A 19,470-nucleotide genomic window follows, 5' to 3' on the forward strand; every position below is an offset into this window, starting at 1 on the left:
TACACGTTGACATGATTTGTATTTAATACAGTATAGCTTGATTCAATAGTCATACGAATGATAAAGTAATAGGTTATAACAGAACAAATATAAAATTAATGTAGATAACTGTATAATCCTGGGTAATTGTATGAAAACAGTTGTTGAATACAATAGAAAAATAAAATAGGGCACATTTTGCGTCCATCATTGAAAGGAAAAATAATTCTAAAATCAGAGTGCATGAGGATGGCAGACTTAAAAAATGCTTCACTACAAGCAAATTCAATATGAATTCTGTAGTAAAGAACACATTTTTTTTTTTCACCCGGCAACAACATAATGCATCATATGACACACAGACACTCAGTACTTGTACATATATTCTATAATAATGGCAAGACACTGGGACCAGATGAAAGCACTGATTACAACCACAGTCTGTAGAACTTGAAGTAACACAACAATAATGAAAATATATTTCAGACAAAATTTCTGACTCTCAGGTGCCCAAGCAGGACTTCATAGGGTGTCGGCACAGATTTGTGCACACTTATTCAGCTATTCTATCATTAATTTCTGCTTTCCCTGTAAAATCCTCCTGATTTGTCCCAATAAAGCTCTATGCAGACGTTTACAGTAAGTCCAAAATGTCACTAAATGTTTTATATTTAAGCATTACTAAATTTAACAATAACAATCAAGTTATCCCAGCATCACGTGTAGACCTACAGAATTACTATTAAGTTTTATTTGTCATCCCATCCTATCGCTGTAACAATTAATCTCAGAGCACAGTGGGAATAGTTATTTAAAAGTGCTAAGACATGGTTTGTGTGTAAAAAAAAAAGTATTGCACTACTCATGAGGTCTTAACTGATGACTTACACAGATGTACGGTTCAATGGCTTAGTCACCGCAGCATGGACAGCTCTAAACGTGTGTATATGTGGGTGGGGTTTAGCAATACATTCCCACAGTCACTAAAGCATGATGGCACGGCTAGTGAGCAAATGCGGCCATAGACACTGGTCACTGTGCTGCAAGTCAGGAAATCTCAATGCTTAGTTCAGATGGAAGGTTTCAGTGGATACATTGGAAAAACAAAACAAAAATAAAACTAAAGAGAAATTCACACGGACAGCAGTTTAATGAGTGATCACAGACGTGATGTAACAGCCATTCGGGAGATTACAGCCTGATAGTTTTAGATGTGCTTTTCCCCTCCTTACTGCCATTCAGTGATATTTACTGTGGCAGAGGAGAATGCATCATGTAACCTCAAAGAGATACAACAGCTTGTTGGCCTTTTGATTAAATTACTATTGCCAGCAAGCTGGGCAGTCTCACCTCCTTGTGTTCAGTGTGACACTCCTGAGACGATGCAGAACTAGCTCGTACCATCTACGTAACCATGTGCTACAAATCCACTGCGGTGAAGGCAACATTTACTGGACACAGGAGGTGTAAAAACTACCCTATTATTGTTGCTAGAGAGTGGTGATTAAGCTCCACGTTTGGAATAAAAATGGTGTGCTTAGTTAAAGGATCGTTTTCACCTCAAAATTATAATTGTGTCCATCTCGTTCATCACTTGAAACGCCAATGAATAAAATTTGTTAAAAAGCATAACATAACATTGCTCACTGTAGTCCCATCTCAGCTGTTTCAAAATGATTAAATTTAACTTAGTGCTTACCTCATGCCTCATGACTAAAATATACTGTTTGTGTACAAGATGTACTTGCCTGCCTATTTGGAATTCATTTGGCTCGAAAAACATGCCACTTTTTCTACAGCAGTTGTTAGGAGAAAAGTAACGTGGCCATGTTAACTTCAGTCTTTAAAGGAGAATATGACTGAAATGCAATTAAAAATCCAATTAATTGTTTTGTAGCCATGAAAAACTTCAGTGGCATTTTACTGATGAGGGATAAGGGGGGATAATGACTGACTTTTATTTTTGGGTGAATTACTCCTTTAAAAAGGTCCTGAAACCATTTATTTGAAGTGGCAAATAAATAAACAAAAGATTAATGGACATTACCTCGATCATTTTCACCCAACGTCCCTGACCACAGACCACGAAACTGCACAACACTAGAACAGTGTGTTCACTCTGCCACGTATTTTCTGAGATATGTTCGGCAAAAACAAAATGTCACGTTGCTGGCAGCCAGAATGTTATCACATTGAAACATCATAATGTCAACACTCACGCCTTTTATTGTCACTGTCTTGGGTCTGCCAAGGAAGAATGGCCTAGTTTCAAAATGACAGCCACTGTGAGGAAGTTACTTTCCTGGATTCACTAATTGGTCACACAACACGGCTTGGGGTTAACAGATTGACTGCAGAAATCTCAGGGCTTACGGTCTGGTTTGGAAAGTCAGGGATGAAGCTCACTGATTGGCTGGGAGCAGGCCCTGTCTTTGGGCGTGCTCCAAAATGGCATTGTAGCAGAAGTAGTACTGGTCCGGGGTCTGGATGCTGAAGGCTCTCTGTGTTCTCATGCGTCGCACCGTCTGGCACACGTTTAGTGAGCCTACGTCCTGCAGCTGGGACAGACAGATGTCCAGGGCACAGAAGGTACCTGCAACAACAGGTTGTGTTTTTTTTTTTGTTTTTTTTTAGGAGTGACACATTTTAAAAAAGGGATTATTGACAATGGAGCACATTTGTTCTTACCATCTTAAAAACCATGAGTTGAGGCATTGCTTTGACACTCTGTTATCCAGATTATCTGACCCTTGATATAATTACATATAATTTCATAACTGGATGTCTAACATTTTCCAATCCTTGAAACACACTCACTTACCAGTGTATCAGGTACATCTAGCTAAAACTAATGCAGTGTAATATAAGAGTCCTAAAATAAATCCTTCCTTTATGGAGGTTATAATATTCCGTTTTCATTGCACCTGTTTTAAAGAACTTTTATGATCTTTTTAGAGGACGTAGGTGAAGTGCATTGCATCATACATTATTTATCCATATACATTATTTATCCAACCCTCGTTTATATGAATGGGGTTGACAAAATAATCAGTATAAAGTGACCTTCATGAAGGCAGGAATTACTGCAGGACTAAAGAAGACAAAAAATGTCAACAATCAAGTTTCCAGAGAGACAAAATCTCAGGGTCTCACCTGTTCTCCCAATCCCTGCACTGCAATGGACAATCATCGGGGGTCCCAGCGGGTGGCCTGTCCACTTAAGTCCCAGAGCCTTCACCGTTTTCCTCTGTTGTCTCTTCACAGCTCCCAGGAAGTCAATAAGAGTCACAGCAGAGGTGGGAACACCGTAATCGGGCCAGCTGAGGTACTGGAAATGACTCACTTGTCTCTGTTCACATGTCTGAATGGATAAAGAATATTTTGACACTTTTATGTTTGCTGTACATCGAAAAATGCATCCTGATCTTTCATTATGGCTCCATTGCAACATTAAAAAGGAATAGTGTGATATTTTATGAAATATGTTTTCTTGCCGTCTCGCCAACAGTTACATTAGTATTAAAACCACTCTCATGTCAGTGAATATGAAATTAGCTTAGCTGAGCTTTAAAACTGGAGGCACAGTTAGCCTGAGTCAAAGCAAAGTTGAAAAATCTGCCCAGTAACACCTTGAAATTTGACTGTTTAACACATTTCATCTCATTTGTTTAATCTGTACACAGACAGAAATGTGAAACTGACAATTTGTGGCTTTAATTACTTGGCCCAGAGCAGTGACTTTACTCGGCCAAGAAATGGTTCTAGCAAAGTTAGTGTAGGAGAAGGATGTCTGGATTACACTGCTTACTCTGCTTCCATCTGACCCAGATAAAGAGAGGGAAATGGATCTCTCTACAGCAATTTATTGACCAGAATTTCCACTGCAAAAATATTTTTGACCTAGCTATGCTGCTTTATGTGCCTTGTATGTTATTTGTTTGAACTCATACAGTTGTACTCATACAGTGGTTCATGGCCTTTACCTCAGTGTTGTGCAGTTCGAGGGTTGTGTGGTTGTAGTGGGTGTGGTGGTCCACTCTTTGGTTCACCACTGCCATATGACCATAGACTTCTTGTCCCCCTTCCTCCAGTGGCCAGTACTGTCCACATTTCCTCCGACTGCCCTCGTCTGTCCTGCAGCACAGAGACAGGACATATTTGATGAGATAAATATAAGTCACAGTTTTAATTGTGACAATTTGTTTATGAGTCAACAGTAAAGTATGAATTATTATTGGTGTTTTTAAAAATTACTCAAATTACCTGGTCGTCATGACAATAACGAGGACGTTTTGTTCCCAGACCATTCTCCAGAAATCACCGTAGGTCCTTTCCAGTGGTCCTACACAGTGCATTAAAGCACATTAAAATTAGATTGTAAAATCTTATTATTTTTTTTAATCAGTCAAAAATAAACTTATGAATTTTATAACAGAGCACACCGACGCATGTTGCATAAATTACTTTAAATATCAGGAACACAATACACTGGAATTGCATTTAAGTATAATTTTAAATCATTTATGTCTTAGTGCATTTGGAAAAAATATTAGAATGCAATGTAATGCAGTCTACGCCAACACTGTGTGTATCTGAGAATAATTTAAACATTTAACACAAATTTAACAAAATAAATAGCAAAATAACAAATTTAAGCTTTGATTAGCAAAATCCAGATTTTCTTGACAAAAATAATTAAATTCCCTTAAATATCTTTAGATGACACATATAGTATATAAAAACATTAGTATTTGAGTATGCTGTAAAACTTCAATGTATTATTTGAGAAATGAATAAAGGAGCAAACTTGTTTTTTGCTTATAAAGCAGTATAATCTCATATTTCTGAGTGATCTAGATAACATGAACATGTGTGACAGTTGTCATACCTTGAGTACCAATATATGCGTTCTTCTGTTTGTAGCCATCCATGAAGCTTGCATTGATGTAGTCTGATCTCTGTAATAATAGCAATGTTTATTTTCTTAGTTTTACCATTGCAAAAATGTAAAGTATGTTATGGAATTTCAGTAAAGAGGTGAATTGTTGTATAATCTCAATGAGATTGTACAGCTCAGTTCTCTACATGGGGCTGCAGGACTATTAAATTATTGCAGCGGGTTAAAAGCAGCAGAATCAAAGTACTTTGATTACACTAATTTTCAGACTGCCAGTATTCTGTTTTACAAGCTGGCTGGTATTAGTCCAGAGTGGCAGCCTGTCAAAAGTTTGTAGCTTGGCACATTTTTTTTGGCTGCTGAGGAACCATGAATGCATCTGGTCTTGCTATGAATGACACCTGTAATATACAGATTTGGAAAAGCACCTACCTCGTTCCTTCTGGGTTTCAAGCGAACTCTTGTTTGATCAAGGCACAGCACGTCTCCATAGCGATTCCTCTCCTGATTGTAGGCAGCTCTGTAGGCAATTAGCACAAAAAAATTACGAGAGGCATCTTTACAATATTCAGCAAACAATGACGATCTACAAATTGTAAACCTGACTTCCCAAGAATGTGTTGTTTCTGTTTAGATAGCTACATTGAAAAGAAGTTACTTTGCTGTGATTAATACATTTTGAAGTTATATAGTTTTTGACAGTGACAAGTACAGTACGTGAGACAAAAAAGCGCAGTGTGCATTAGAAATACCAAAATGACATCAGAAAAACTCCATAAATACAATTGATCTGTGCAATGGGTTACATCTTATTTATTTACAATCTTCTAAAAAAAACATTGGGTAATTGTCATTTTGCCTGCCTCTGTCACTACTGTGGGTTTAAGATCAACAATCTTAATTATTGTTCTTGATTACTTGTTATAACGTAAAGCACTTTTGCCATCCATTTACCATTCAATGCAACAGATGAACACAAGTATCCTAAACCAGGCAAATAGTTTGAGAGTGTAATTCTGACAGTCCGAGACATTATCCATAGATAAAAGAGGATTCTGCTTCCTGGGGAATTAAGTAAACTAATTAACTGCTTTTTAAGAGTAACATATATGCATAATATGTAATTAAAATTTTTCTGTGGAATAATCCCAAAATGCAGAGCTCCAAAAGTAAACCCTATGCCTTCAGCATGTGCGTGCTGCTGTGAACTCACTGTGCACAGTGGAAGGTTCCAGGCGGTGGTTCTTTGCGGAGTTCCTCATACTCCTGATGGATGCCCGAGCGCTGAAGCCTGCCGAGGTGTGTCAGCAGCTCCTGTGGGCGCATGGCCTCGGGCCCGGGGGTGTGAATAGAAGTATCTTCCAAAGGGATCCCCACCAGCTCGTCCACAGGGTCTACTCTGCCATTCTGGCCTGCCAGTAGCTGCTGGTTCCAGCTGTATGCGTCCAGAGGCAGCAGGCCACCGAGGTGCTGGGGGAGACAGTCTCTGGGGAGGTGTAGGCGCAGCTCGGCCATTTTTACCATCTGAACCTACAGTTAGATGAGACAGAGAGCTGTTACAGACATACTTGAGGCTTCAGCTTCATATTTGACATGAAACTGTTAAATTAGATGTGAATAAGCTTGAATGTTAAAACATGTAGCCAACCCTAAAATCCTTTTCAAACAACTGTTGAAGTTTTCATGTCAAAAAGTAATTATTAATTGTTCTTATTCATGATTTCATAAATAATCCTGAAACAAAATTTACAGTGGACCAGCTTCCACAGAAATCTATACTAATTAAATTCTTCAGAGACAGTGATGTGGTAAAGTGATCGATTCCAAAGATGGAAGCGTTAACATCCCGGGGATCTATGAGGCAGCAGGGTGGATTAGTGGTTAGACAGAAGCCCCAGATCAATGATCACTGACAGCACTCACTGACACTGAACTGCCTGCTCACTTATTCTTTGTCATTAGAAAACGAGCAAGGAGCTCCTTCACTTACCCTCTCCCTAAGTTTCTCCTTGAGAAGCAGGCTGAGCAGATTGTAGGGCACTCGAAACCAAACAGGGGCCCCAACAATCAACACCTTCTTCAGCCTGGCAGGGAACGCCCCCTGGTGGAGAGAGACAGCACACGGTATTAGAAAGTACAATTTCTATCAGGGATTCAACTGGGTTTATTTTATCTTTCTTTCATGAGCCAATTCTTTGTGTTTGAAAAGAAGTACAAAGGGTACTCCATCACCAAAAGCTCACCCTTTCAGTAATCATCAACATCTTGGAGACTATCCAAACATACTTTCTTTATACTTTCTCCTCTTTTTATTGTGGTACTCCATTTCTGCATATAAAAGAAATTCTCCTGAGGACATATCAGCTACTCCAGTCAATTTTTAGATCAATATGTGGGCACAAGATACAGGCCACTGCTGCTGATATGGCCACATAAGTGTCTGTGTTATTGACTTCAGATGACATACTACTTCACCCTTCAGGCATAAATCACTGAGATGGAGGCAGACGTGCAGGTAACTGCCAAAATAAGCACCACTCTGAGTATTACAGAGCCACGGTGTATGGATTAAATAATTCTCATGCTTGTCATCCCATTCAGCGAGCCATTCATTTTTCCCTTTGGACAGGCACGAAACTACTTTAAGACACCAGCCTGCTCCTTCCCAGGACATCATATAACTCAGGAGTTTATGTATTACCCTTGTCCTGAGAAGAAGTGAATAGTTTTCAACCACAGCAGAAAATTAATAAATTAGAAAACCGACCTCCTTTCAATGTGTAGAAGTGTTTACAATAAGTTAGTTTACATCTAACCCTTTTAATATTATATTGTGTATTTCTCAGGATCATGCATCATTTACATATGTTATTCTAACCTTGAGCAAGTTGAGGATCTTCTTGCTCAGGTCCAGCTCAAAGTTCGTGTAGTTGGATCCTGCCATGTCGTAAATGAACACCAAGCCGTTCCTCTGGGTCTCAAAGCTGTGGAAAAACCAGAAACGTGTGTGTTTATGATATATATTATACAGGTTAACCACTAACTTCTGCAGGCAACACAGTGGACAGACCAGTTCAGTGAATGAAGGTGCAGAGTGAACAGTGTGCACAGATGATCAGTTACACAATGATTGATGGAGGGGACTTCCTGTGGTATTTACAAATGGAAAATATTTATAGTTTGCATAGACTAAACAGTACAAACAGTAGAATGAGCCATGTGAGCTATATGACGTACAACAAGTAATTATGTGGAAAGAAAACAAATATATTCAGGTGAATATATAACACATAGATTATAGACTGATAATATTCAGGCTGTCAACCTCAAATGACAGTCCTCACCTCTCCACAGCGCGATCCAGGAGATAGAAGAGGGCCTGAAGCACCACGTGGTTGCCCGTCTTGTTGGGGTGGTGAAGTTTAGCCGTGTACAAAGCAATGGAGGCCCCTGAGGGGTCCCGCACACTCTGAAAATACACAATACTGACAGTTTACATCAGCTGTCAAGCTTGTGGGACAAGTTACTCATCATTTCACTGCCAACTCTCAAATTTCATGTACTGAACTGTGGAATGTTTAGAAGTGCTGGGTAAATCTAATCTTCAGGTTGCACTAAAACACCAGACTGTGTATTGTCCTGTTATTCTGAAAATGTTGTTTTTGATCACGTTTTCATGTGTGCATTAGGTTTTTCACCAGTAATCTCCTTCAAGTGGCCATATGATTTCCGTGAAAATCACATTGTAGTGTTCACTTGAAGGAGATTACTGGTGGTGGTTTTTAGTGCGATGACAAGGCAGCCAAATGGAAGCTATTCAGAAGTGAAGGATGAACAATGACCACAGGGGGGCACTTAAGTTCATATGCTGGTTACTGGCACACAGCCAAAAGGGGCTGTCAACAATTCAGCAGGAGGAACCATTCTTGTCAGTAATGATGCTGCAGGTCTTACAGCTCTCTGTCTTTCACACAGCATATTTTTCATGTCAGAGCTGATCAGTTTGGAGGCTGCTGGTGTCACAAGAACCAGAGGCTCTTTACTTAAATGAAGCCGCTGATACTCCAGAACCATCCTTTGTAAGCAAATAAGCCTGTGTTCTCGGGCACGGGGGCTAAAAATACCTCAGACAGGATATGAAACCCGCTGCTGAGGCTGGAGAATTCAGACGTCAGACAAGAGGATGTACAGCATCAGTGCCACTGTGGCACGTCAATGGGGAAGGAAGAAGGGAAACGCTGGAGAGTGGGAGTGGGAGTGTGTGTGCATGTGTGCGTGTGTGTGCGTGAGTGTGCGCGCGTTTGAGAGTGCTGGGAGGGGTGGAGGCATCTTTTACGGTTGTGATTTGGCTGACAAAAGGCTAGGCTTATCTGGCATAGGGACACCGCTTGACTTGATGATCAGTCAGTCAAAAACCTGGACCCCATAAGGACCCCTGAATTCCTGATCATGAGTTCAGATTTATACCGTGAATCTTAGTGTTAATGAAAAGTGAGCTCATCACATGTGATATGCAAGTTATTGACTGATTGATCCTCAAGCTAAGCCACTTCCTCAAAAGTCCAAAAGATTCTACATTTCTAAAGGGGAACAGTCTGTCTGTGGCGTTCAGGCCTCAGCTCACTGGTTCCCACTGAAGACATAAAATAAACATATAAAAGGTCACAAATGTATAATTTAATCTTTAAAAAGGCTCAGTTAATTCAAAAACAGCAGGGCACTGCAGTTTTTTTTAATTTACTCAAAGGAGAGGAGCTAGTGCATTTATTGGGGACTATTTTTAGCTGCGGATTAATACAAATTTGGTGATCTAGAAAGTGTATATGGAAAACTATACGGAAAACTACAATACCCATATTCATTCAAATCAGGGAACATGACACCCAGTGCAACAATGTGTCTCACTGATGTGCCTTAATAATTTTAGAGCAAAGAAGCTCAGAGGATTAAGATCATTCAAGCTTTGGATACGCAGACTTGTCTTTTAATTTCATTTGTTTATGACAAGGAAAGTATAGAATTTCACCTGCCTAATACTTGTTCTGTTATATGACAAACAACTGGACTATTCCATAGAAGGGATGCCAAGTGATCAGGATTTAGACGGCACACTTACCAACACAGTAAACTTTCCACTGAGCAGCTCTGAGCGCAGAGGCTCCTCCTGAGGCTGAAGTCTGACGATTCCTTCTTTAAGACGCGTTTCCTGAAGAAAACAGATCACAGCATGTGAAATGACGCTCTGGTGTTACTATATCAGGCCGGCACTTTGAGGTGAATTCTTCCCCGTGAACAATAGTGAATTACATGCCTGACTTTCCTGCCAGGAGGATCCCTCTCTGCATGGTTTCCATTCCCTTTTTTTCCCTCCCCCAAGGAGGTTGTATGGGAGTTTCTTGAGCTTACTTTGAGGCAAAGTTTGGAAGGTGTCATTTCCGTTTACAGTTTTACTTACTGATTTTCTTATTTCTAATAACACAGAAATATGTGGACTGATGAGGTTTGACTCAGCTTCACCTATATGAAAGACCAGACTTGAAACCCACAATTCCCCCTTCATTTAATTTAAACTGTTTTTAATACAGCATCTGGTTTTCACTGAAGCTCATCTACTTGATATGTTGATGGAAACTGCCTTAATTTCACAGTTACTGCAGTTCTTCTATTCTTTATTATTCTAAGATTTAGTTTTTACCAATCACATGTTATTGGTAGTGACAGAGAGACATGAAAGAAAGAATAACATGTACAGATAAAAAAAAAAAACATAACATATTATGCTGAAGTGTAGCCTATACATTAAGTATAGTAATCAGTGATGCAAATAGGCTTAATGCCTTACTGCAAGATGTGTATATGACAACTGACACTGAGCTGTCTTGTCTAGAGAATGATTGATGACATTGAACCAAAGCTAAATCTTAAAAACATGATCAGAACGTTCTGTGAAACTGCAGAACAAGCCCACTGAGGGACTGCTGTGTCACACTTTCATGGAGATCATGACAATGCATTTCAATTAAAAAAATACATATATATAGTGTGGACCGTGCATGAGCAAGAATATAAAACATGAATTAATAAGAACAACATAATATAATAGACCAACATAGTGTGATTAAATCTGCAACTTGGAGGCCGTAAAATCAAAACAAGGATCTGAAAGATGCAAAGACTCTCTGCAGAGCTGAGGGGAGCTGCAGAACTGGGTGTTTCTCTGTGTGAACTTTTGTCACATGCAAGTATATATAGCTTATAGTTGCTTTAAATAGTATCTATGTGACTCACAGAAAGGTGTGAATCAATAACAAAAATCTGTTTAAAAGACAGCTCCCATTGACCTATTCCACACCACCCCCCCCCCCCCCCCCCCAGGAATTATTTTTCCAATTTTCAATTGTCTGTTCAACATTGAAAACATAATAAAAAAGAGTTGTAAAAACAGTCTGCGCAGGCACGTGTGAAGCTGTTTTCTTCAGTGTTTACATGATCTTAGACTATGTTCTTGGCACCAAACATGGATTTCAGTTACTCAGTTACTAAGAAACAGTTTTTTGGCATTCATCATGTTCTGTTCAGTTTTTAAAACAGAGCTGAAGTAGGAGTGCTGAGTTTTAATAATATGTGATTTTGTATGTATAAGCATAAATAATTCATACAAATACATTTTAGAGAGTTTATATTTGCGATGCTTAATTGTTAATCGAGGTGTGAAGATTAATAGATATACAGCAAGTCTTAACCCAAACCACTCCTGTGGCAGTCACATACACACATCGACCACCTGTGTCTGAATGCCAGCCCGGCCTGTTTGTACCCCCTCCCAACCCCCATCACCCCCGGCCAAACAAGCACTGCATTGGAAACTTTCCCTCTCAGTTTGGTCTGACAAATTACTTGTCCCCAGCCTCTGTCCTGGCGCTGACACAGCGTTAAACTGAGTTAAATGAACTGTGGCGTGGCAGGGGGAGTCTAATCCTTCTCAAAGTCACACTCAAGGCTTTCAGAAATGAGTTGCGTTCATGCAGGCCAACCATTCATCGCTGAAATAAGAACCCACCTTGGTGATTGAGACAACTTTGCTGAAAAGGTAGGTGGTAAGATCCCGCCACGTCTTGAAGCTATTCAGGTCATTAGAGCCTGTGCGAGACGTCTGGGAACTTTCTGTTTGCTGCAGTGGATAAACCGCTGCAGATCTGAACAGATAAATCCCATTTTGTATGTTCAAATTTGGCCCGGATGAAATTTACAGCAGTATAGACCATTCAGGGACAAAAATGAGACTCCCTGGTAGAAGGTCTTGATTATATTATCATTATCTAGATGTTATTTTCGGATCATAAAGTAAATGAGACGTGCAGTCTGATCCACTGGCCCTGCCCTGAGGGTTTCATTTTGATCATCATTTTCCGGTTTGATGGTAATAATATCACCAAGGTCACCAACTGCTATTTCTGTGTTAAGTGAACAGACATCTTTCTCTCATACATTCAATTATGTTCTGTTCTAAGGGAGTCCTGACACTCCACTCATCTTGTTCTCAGCTGTGGCAAACAATCAGGTGGCCTCTCAACCTCTCTACAGATACACAGCTACTTGCTATAGATAAACACCAATGCATGTTTTTAACATGGGCCTGTTTCACTCTATGGTTCTCCCCTGGGAGGTGGTTAAGAGCATAGCAAACAAACAGGAAACAAAAAGGAGAACATAAGCAATGTCCATTAGAGATACAGAGCTATTACAAAAAATCCCAAAAAATAAACTGCCTCATGCCCAGGGTAACCGCATTTGACTTATCACGCATGTTGAAAGCATCCTGATCCATCATTGTGTTTCTTACTCATGCCCATCCCTGTGAAACCTCCTTAGGACTAACCTCATAACCTCAGCTGTATCAACCAATGAATTTTTCTGACGACAACACTTACTTCGTGATAAGCTTCAAGCTCTCTGGAAAGCTGGATAAGTCCACAGGCTGCTACTTCAAATATCCTGCCAGTGTTTAGTTCAGTGTGAGAGGTGGTGTGTTTAAGAGTGTGTGTGTGTGTGTGTGTGTGTGTGTGTGTGTGTGTGTGTGTGAGATGCATCTGTTTGGGCAATCTCTTGCTTGGCTAGGGCTTCTGAAGAAATTAGTTCAATAAAAAAGGGCCTTGTGTAGCTGTGGCTGTGGGTATGGTGAGGATTACCTCTTCCATTCTACCTCAGGATTGACCTGCAGCTCTGTGTTGTTTCTCTGTGCTTCCTTTCAAATGCAGCACATAAAACAACAACAACTACACTGAAATGTAGGGAAACGTTGTTATGCCGTTTTTCTTTGTCCTTTGTAACAGGTCATCAGTTATTTCTGTCCATCTGAAATAACCACAAAGGTAATAAACTGCTGAGGCAATTAGTTACATACTTTGTAGTTGTGTCATAATTGTACAAACAACAGGCTGAAATAATACAATTTCCTCTGTGGAAATAATGGCTGATTTACTGTATAATAAGCAAGAAAATGTTAGGTACACAAGACAGATTGTTCCAATGTGGGTGTAGATTCTTGATAATGTTGAAATAGAAAGTGTTTAAACTGATGAGGTACTTACATTTCTAAATTTAGATTACCGAAAACTGGAAACTATGTTTTCACCAAAGCAACCGGGGGTAATAGCTTGAGATGAGTCAGCTCATCTAAAACAATTTCTCCACCTAATGACATTTGCCTTTTCTGGCTCTGTTATTGCTCTGTAACAAGCCCACAATGCTGAAGCCTGGAGCTTTGGGTTTTTGTTAGCTTGGGTAGAACCTGTTGACAGAAGCTGTGGTGTATGCCCCCAAGGTTTCCCTTCACCCCCCCATGACCTTGAATCAAACAAAGAGAAAGAGGGGTTGGTCTTTCAGAAAAACACCTGTTTGCACAGAGAAGAGTGATGTTAAGATGATGTCTCGCTGCATGTGGCTGTGTAACATTCATGACTTAAGAATGACATGGTATTAAACCACAATGCTGGATAATACAACCACAATGTGTCAGTAGACTTGAGTAGTGACAAGTGTTCAGTATTTTAAGTTATCATTAAACGCTTGGGCTTGTTTACTATTTAAATGAGGAAACCTCTCTAACTTTAGACTGCATTGTGTTTAGGTGAAGTTAGTTTTTGACAAAATGGTTTGTATTGAAAACGGGTAAAACATGTATACATTTCCCAGTAAAGTGTCATGTCAAGTGACATTGGTACCAAAATTCAGGTATTGTAAAACTTTGCACATTTTTGTAAAGATATTTTTTGGACATTTACCGGTATGCCTTTATTTGATACTGCAGGACAGTAGAGTGTGACAGGAAAGGGGCAGAGAGAGGGGGAATGACATGCAGGAAAGAGTCAGGCCGGTCGGGAGTCGAACCAGTGACTCCCCTGCTAAGAGCACTGTGTGCCCATGTGGTACACACCCTGACCACTTGGCTATTGGGTCATCCCACTTTGCACATCTTTTGAGACCTCTCTTGTAGTTCATATGCATTTACTAAATGACAATGTCAACTGAGCACATAGTTGGCTGATTAACATGCAAACACAATATATTGATTTGCAAAATCAACTATCTCCTTGCATCTACTAACATGTGTTGAGAAAAGTTGTTAAGCTCTTCATAGCGACTGTTTTCAAAAGGTGTGGACTTGTAATGAGTGACTTGAGAGGTTGCTACACCAATTAAAGGTCCCCTGGTGTCATGCATATATAGGCAGCTGTTTTAATCTACATGATTCTGTCTGTTTCTCCTTACCCTGTAGCTGTGGAATAGCTCGATGGCTCGGAGGACATCGAACTTGCGAGCCATGAGGAACTTAATGGCCAATTCCCTCGACAGCGGTGACACTCCATGCTGACTGGTCCACTTGTTGATTTCCTCCAGAAACTGCCTGGTAGCCTGAAACAGACACAGATGTGGTCACAAATTCTTATAATTGAAGGGTCAAACAGGAAAGAAGTGAAACTAGGCTTTAAACTTGATACATCCTCAGAGGAAGTGTCATCTACTGCCTCGCAAAATAACTGACACAATTTGATGGCCTGGTTAGATGTCAATGCTAGAGCTTCATGTGCTGTTGTATAGTCTGGAGAACAATGGGAGCCCTGTGAGGGTGTATGCATGCAGACTGCACACACACGGGGACGTTCAAAACAAAATGTGCGCAGCCAAGTTCTTCCTGAGTTTTGCTAGTTCATCTCGTGTGTTAACCACAGCTATCTTGGGGAAAGATCCGGCACTTTGTGGAAATCATGAATGGACAAAGAAAATTCCAGTGCATGGTTGAGCTAAAAAAACAAAAAAAAAACAAAAACAAAACTGAAGAGTGGCAAATGTAAACAGGAGCAAGTAAGTGAATTCTGTTCAGTGAAAGAAAAGTCAGAGCTTAGTTATCAACTCAAGTAAGAGCATGAGAGGGGGAGAAGATGGAATCCGGCTGAACTGGTGTTTATGAGTTGAAGCTGCAATAATGACAGGGTAACACACTGCCTTTTCATAGCACTCGGCACTAAAGCCAGTCATATGTGTATTTGTCGAGTGTTGAGACATCAGTTAATGAAGCAGACTTGGTGAAAGGATGTCACCGATGACAATGAAATGAAAAATGGTTTTAGGTTTGATTTTTTTTTCTGGTTTTTTGTTCCTCTTCACCAAGAAGAATATGAAGAATTGGCCATCAAGTTCTGTGACGGTAAAGCTTACAAATGCAAATATTTCAGTATGAGGATGCTAATTAGTTTCTTGTGAAATCTGACAGGAGACGAGCCCAGAAGAGTGAAGCAGAGAGGAAAGGAGCTAAAAACCAGGACTCATATCATGACGGGTTACTACTGATGACGTCTAACTCTCCATGGCACTTACTCCCATTTAAAATTCAAAGACTACTTAGAAAGTAAAACAAAAAGCAAGGCAACTGTTTGTTCTTTAGTATTCTGTTTCATATGAAGTCCTAATGAGACTGAAATATATTCTTTTAAGGTTTTCTTAACTTGCTTCAGGTATTCAAAAAAACGAAAACAAAAAAACAGCATATAACATATATATTTAATTTTGCAGTAACTGATTTCTTGAGACATTATCACCTTGTGTGTTGATAAAAGGTCAGTGTTAGCAAGCAGTTGCTTATTTACATACCCATACACACTGTCACTGCAGCGTACAGCAGGTTTTTAGAGCTTGAGCGATTAGACTGAACCAAAACAGCAAAACTGTGGGACAGAAAACCAAAAACAACTAACTGAAAGGGGAACTGCTGAGTCAACTGAGAATATTTCATATAGCCACTTTAAAATAAAGGCACTTAATTAAAGAAGGGGGGGTGCTCAGTAGACTGATTCAAATCTAAACATCCAGTTGAATTTATATCATACACTGCACTCGTAATTTAGAAAATGTGTTTACCATAAAGGCCTTCCAGCCATCTTGCAAATAACTTATGCATTTAGCCAGCAGTCTTTCAGGAGCTTCCTGTCCTCCCCTCTGGTCTTATTATACACTCCCTCAGGCCCACACCCCCCCCCCACCGCCCTCAGCACCCGCAAAGTTAGCGAGTCAGCACCCAGTGAATCGTCAAAAGGCGACAGAGGAGGCAATGAAAGCTTACACTTTAAACACAGGGTTCCGCTTCTCTGGTCAGGCACAGCAGCGGTGGGGCATGCATGGGAGACAGGAAGTCAAGTTCTGGGAGTTCGCGGCTCTTTAGGAATACAAAACGATCACTGACGAGCGCTGAGCCTCAAAGACAGGATGCCACTGTCTCTCCTCAGGAAAGCCAGTGCTTTCACAGACAGGAGGGCCTGCAGCTTCTGCTCTGTTCAGATGCCTTAACATGCAAGGGATGAGGGATGATTGCACCTGACAGGGCCGAGGTCGTTTCATATCCGATTCTCATGGGGGGAAATGTGGAGGACTGTGATTCTGAACTCTTTTCAGTGCATTGGAGAATAGATCTCTTTTGATCTGATTTTTTAAACACGAATTGACAAGGAAATAACAAGTGATCTATGAACAACACTTTATGATCTTGCAGTGACCTATTTTACTGTGAAAACTGAACAGCCCCAATTAGAAACTACTTCCTTGTGACTGATAGTGACGCTTTTCAGTTTACTACATCAACACTAACTCTGAGGAAGGAAAATCACCTCTGACTTTTGGGAATAGCATGTATTAAAAAAAAACACCTAAGTTAAAAGAAAAACTCACCTAATAGCTTTCAATTACATCTCATGACCTTCTTCAGCAAATGGAGCTGGCCCTTGTGTCACCACATGACCCAGTTGTGGAACTAATGTGGCACCACTTGTCTGTGAGCACCAGACCAAAACTGGTCATAGCATTAATTGAGAAAGAGTCAATGCTAATGACCAGGAGCCCATAGATGGCCAGAGAAAGATCAAGCGGCAGGGGTGAGGGGGGGGGGGGGCACATCCACATCTCTCGCCAGAGACAAGAGTTTTTTAAAAAGGGACATAGGTTATGATCTCCCATTTACAACCACCTTTTGTCACATGACTGACTTGGGTGTCACATGATGACAGCTTAGCCAGCTTTGTCCACTGAAGAAGACCAAGGCATATATTCAAAGTCTTAGAAAGGGAGCAAATACCAATTTCTTAATTAATTTAGACAGGACAATTTTCCTCATACCTAGGGAGAATACTGGGTGTACAAATGGTTGGTGCCATTTCTCTAGTGGAAGATGATGACTTGAGGCTTCACACAGTTGATGATACTGGCAGGTGATGTTGGATTTTCAGCAAAATCAAATTCTGTCAACTTACTAAACAAGAAGAATAGAAAAAGACAGAAGTGGGAAACTGTGTGAGATTAGAGCTATGATTTGTCACACTTGAAAATCAATTGCATAGTAAAACTAACTGGTGATATAAACAAGGTTTATAAAATTGTAAAATACTTCATAAATAGTATTTGATGAAATGTAAAAAAAGGGGAATAAAGTAGGCATCACGATCACTGTCTCCATGAGTAATTCTAGGTTGTTTACGGTCATAAAATATTTTAAACTGCGCTTCCCTACAAGAAAAACACACCTGACTTAAAAATATGGTGTGGTACTGTGTTGTAACAACAACTCCACGAGTTCCATCTAATAAAGGACATCTACTCTTTGTTGTTGCTCTGTGAAGCGTTAATCCTTCAGTGTTGGCCAAAGACAACTTCCTGTCAGATTGCTGTCAGGTACACTCCGCTTTCCAAGATTTCTATGGTCGGACAGCTGCTCTTTCTCTCTTAGCCTTTTAAGGGGAGCCTGCCAACTCCAGGCAGTGACCCTCTGTTCCTGGAGAAGCCAGTCTTGTTTGGTTTTTCTGCACTAGGGGCCATATCCGCCGGAGTGGAATTTGAGGATGAACCAGTTTGTTTTCATGATAGCACACCGATCTACAGTGGAAGACTCACTGCGGAGGAGTGACTTGTTCAGTTCCCGGAGGATGCATAAATATTTGCTTGACTTGCTCCACTTCTGATATAGCAGGAGATTTTTTCCTCAAAGTTCGTGATTATTCATTTAAAAACACTTAATTCTGGCTTGAACCATCATGACATGAAACTAAATAGACCGAGAGGTCCTTGCAAGTTCAGCATTAGTCTATTTTTTCCATCTTCACTGGTTCAGCTGTCTTCATTTCCTCAGTTTGTTGTTCTGAAATTCTGTGTGAGGCATTTTAGGCAGGTGGCTTCTGGCCTTCCAATACACAGCTGACATTACATAATCCTGTTTGCTATCAGGATTGTTCATTGATGATTGGGGTTGTTTATCGGTGATGTTGACAATGACAGTCAGTGGCGAATTGATTAGGTCCACTGTGGTAGAAACCTGCTGTGCTGGGAGCTTGTGGATGAGTTTGTGGTCAGTTCTCAACTAAAAGGCCCTAAAACCAAATCCACATGTCCAAAAAGGTCAGAGACCCAGCACCACACAACTCACTGCTGCAGCAAACAGTTTCAACAAAACAGATAACTTTTCCTGCAGGGAGATGGGGACTGTCCTTAAAATCCCTCCATTGTTCTCTCGTTTACTACTCCCTCAATAACAGACACTCAGTACTTTACTCTGCAGTGAGTGGTGAATTGAAAATTCAAACACTCATTATGCACAATTATTTTGTGTCATCACTTTGCTCAACTATAATTTTCACACCAATACAATGTGACACAATCCACTGTGGAACTGTTAATTGAAAGTCATGATATACCATGGATGTGACATGGGCTGTAATGGTTAATTAATCTCTCTCCTGCATCTTACTGCCTGGACATGTTCACCTTCGGGCACTCCTTCCTGGAGAGGTTATTAGGATTATTCCTTCGAATTGACACCAAACATATCAAATGTGCAGTATAGAGGTATAATCTTATATTTAACATTAACTGACAATGACAGACTCCATTGACAATGCAGAATTCTGCATTTTCCTGCCTCAGTGTTGTTAACCTTTCTTGGCTCATAGTCTGGACTGTAGTTGGGAAGCACAGGGGAGACACTCGGACTTTGGTCTTGAGGAGTTGCAGCATTTATTTACTGACAAATAGCCTTGAGTGCACATACATTGCTA

General features: G+C 40.2%; 1 protein-coding gene across 3 annotated transcripts in view; it reads right to left on the minus strand.

Annotated features, from left to right (window-relative positions):
- The window catches only part of ptpn9a (protein tyrosine phosphatase non-receptor type 9a), a 24,447-nt gene continuing 4,977 nt past the window's right edge, over positions 1 to 19,470 (minus strand). For 2 of the 3 annotated variants that reach the window (XM_071492721.1, XM_071492712.1), the window contains exons 2-13: positions 14,648 to 14,791; positions 9,993 to 10,082; positions 8,221 to 8,345; positions 7,755 to 7,860; positions 6,867 to 6,977; positions 6,090 to 6,406; positions 5,309 to 5,396; positions 4,868 to 4,937; positions 4,243 to 4,321; positions 3,963 to 4,113; positions 3,133 to 3,340; positions 1 to 2,572 (exon numbers count right to left, since the gene is read on the minus strand). In XM_071492721.1, coding sequence (XP_071348822.1) covers positions 2,382 to 2,572; positions 3,133 to 3,340; positions 3,963 to 4,113; positions 4,243 to 4,321; positions 4,868 to 4,937; positions 5,309 to 5,396; positions 6,090 to 6,406; positions 6,867 to 6,977; positions 7,755 to 7,860; positions 8,221 to 8,345; positions 9,993 to 10,082; positions 14,648 to 14,701 — 1,590 coding nt within the window. In that variant the 5' untranslated portion in view covers positions 14,702 to 14,791 and the 3' untranslated portion in view covers positions 1 to 2,381. Of the gene's footprint in view, positions 2,573 to 3,132; positions 3,341 to 3,962; positions 4,114 to 4,242; positions 4,322 to 4,867; positions 4,938 to 5,308; positions 5,397 to 6,089; positions 6,407 to 6,866; positions 6,978 to 7,754; positions 7,861 to 8,220; positions 8,346 to 9,992; positions 10,083 to 14,647; positions 14,792 to 17,542; positions 17,683 to 19,470 lie in introns of those variants that run through there. The other variant, XM_071492728.1, reaches the window with a different exon arrangement.

The sequence above is a fragment of the Trachinotus anak genome, unplaced genomic scaffold, assembly GCF_046630095.1.
Source record: "Trachinotus anak isolate AG129_WGS33_773 ecotype Australia unplaced genomic scaffold, CSIRO_AGI_Tana_v1 ptg000002l, whole genome shotgun sequence".
Lineage (NCBI taxonomy): Eukaryota > Metazoa > Chordata > Actinopteri > Carangiformes > Carangidae > Trachinotus > Trachinotus anak.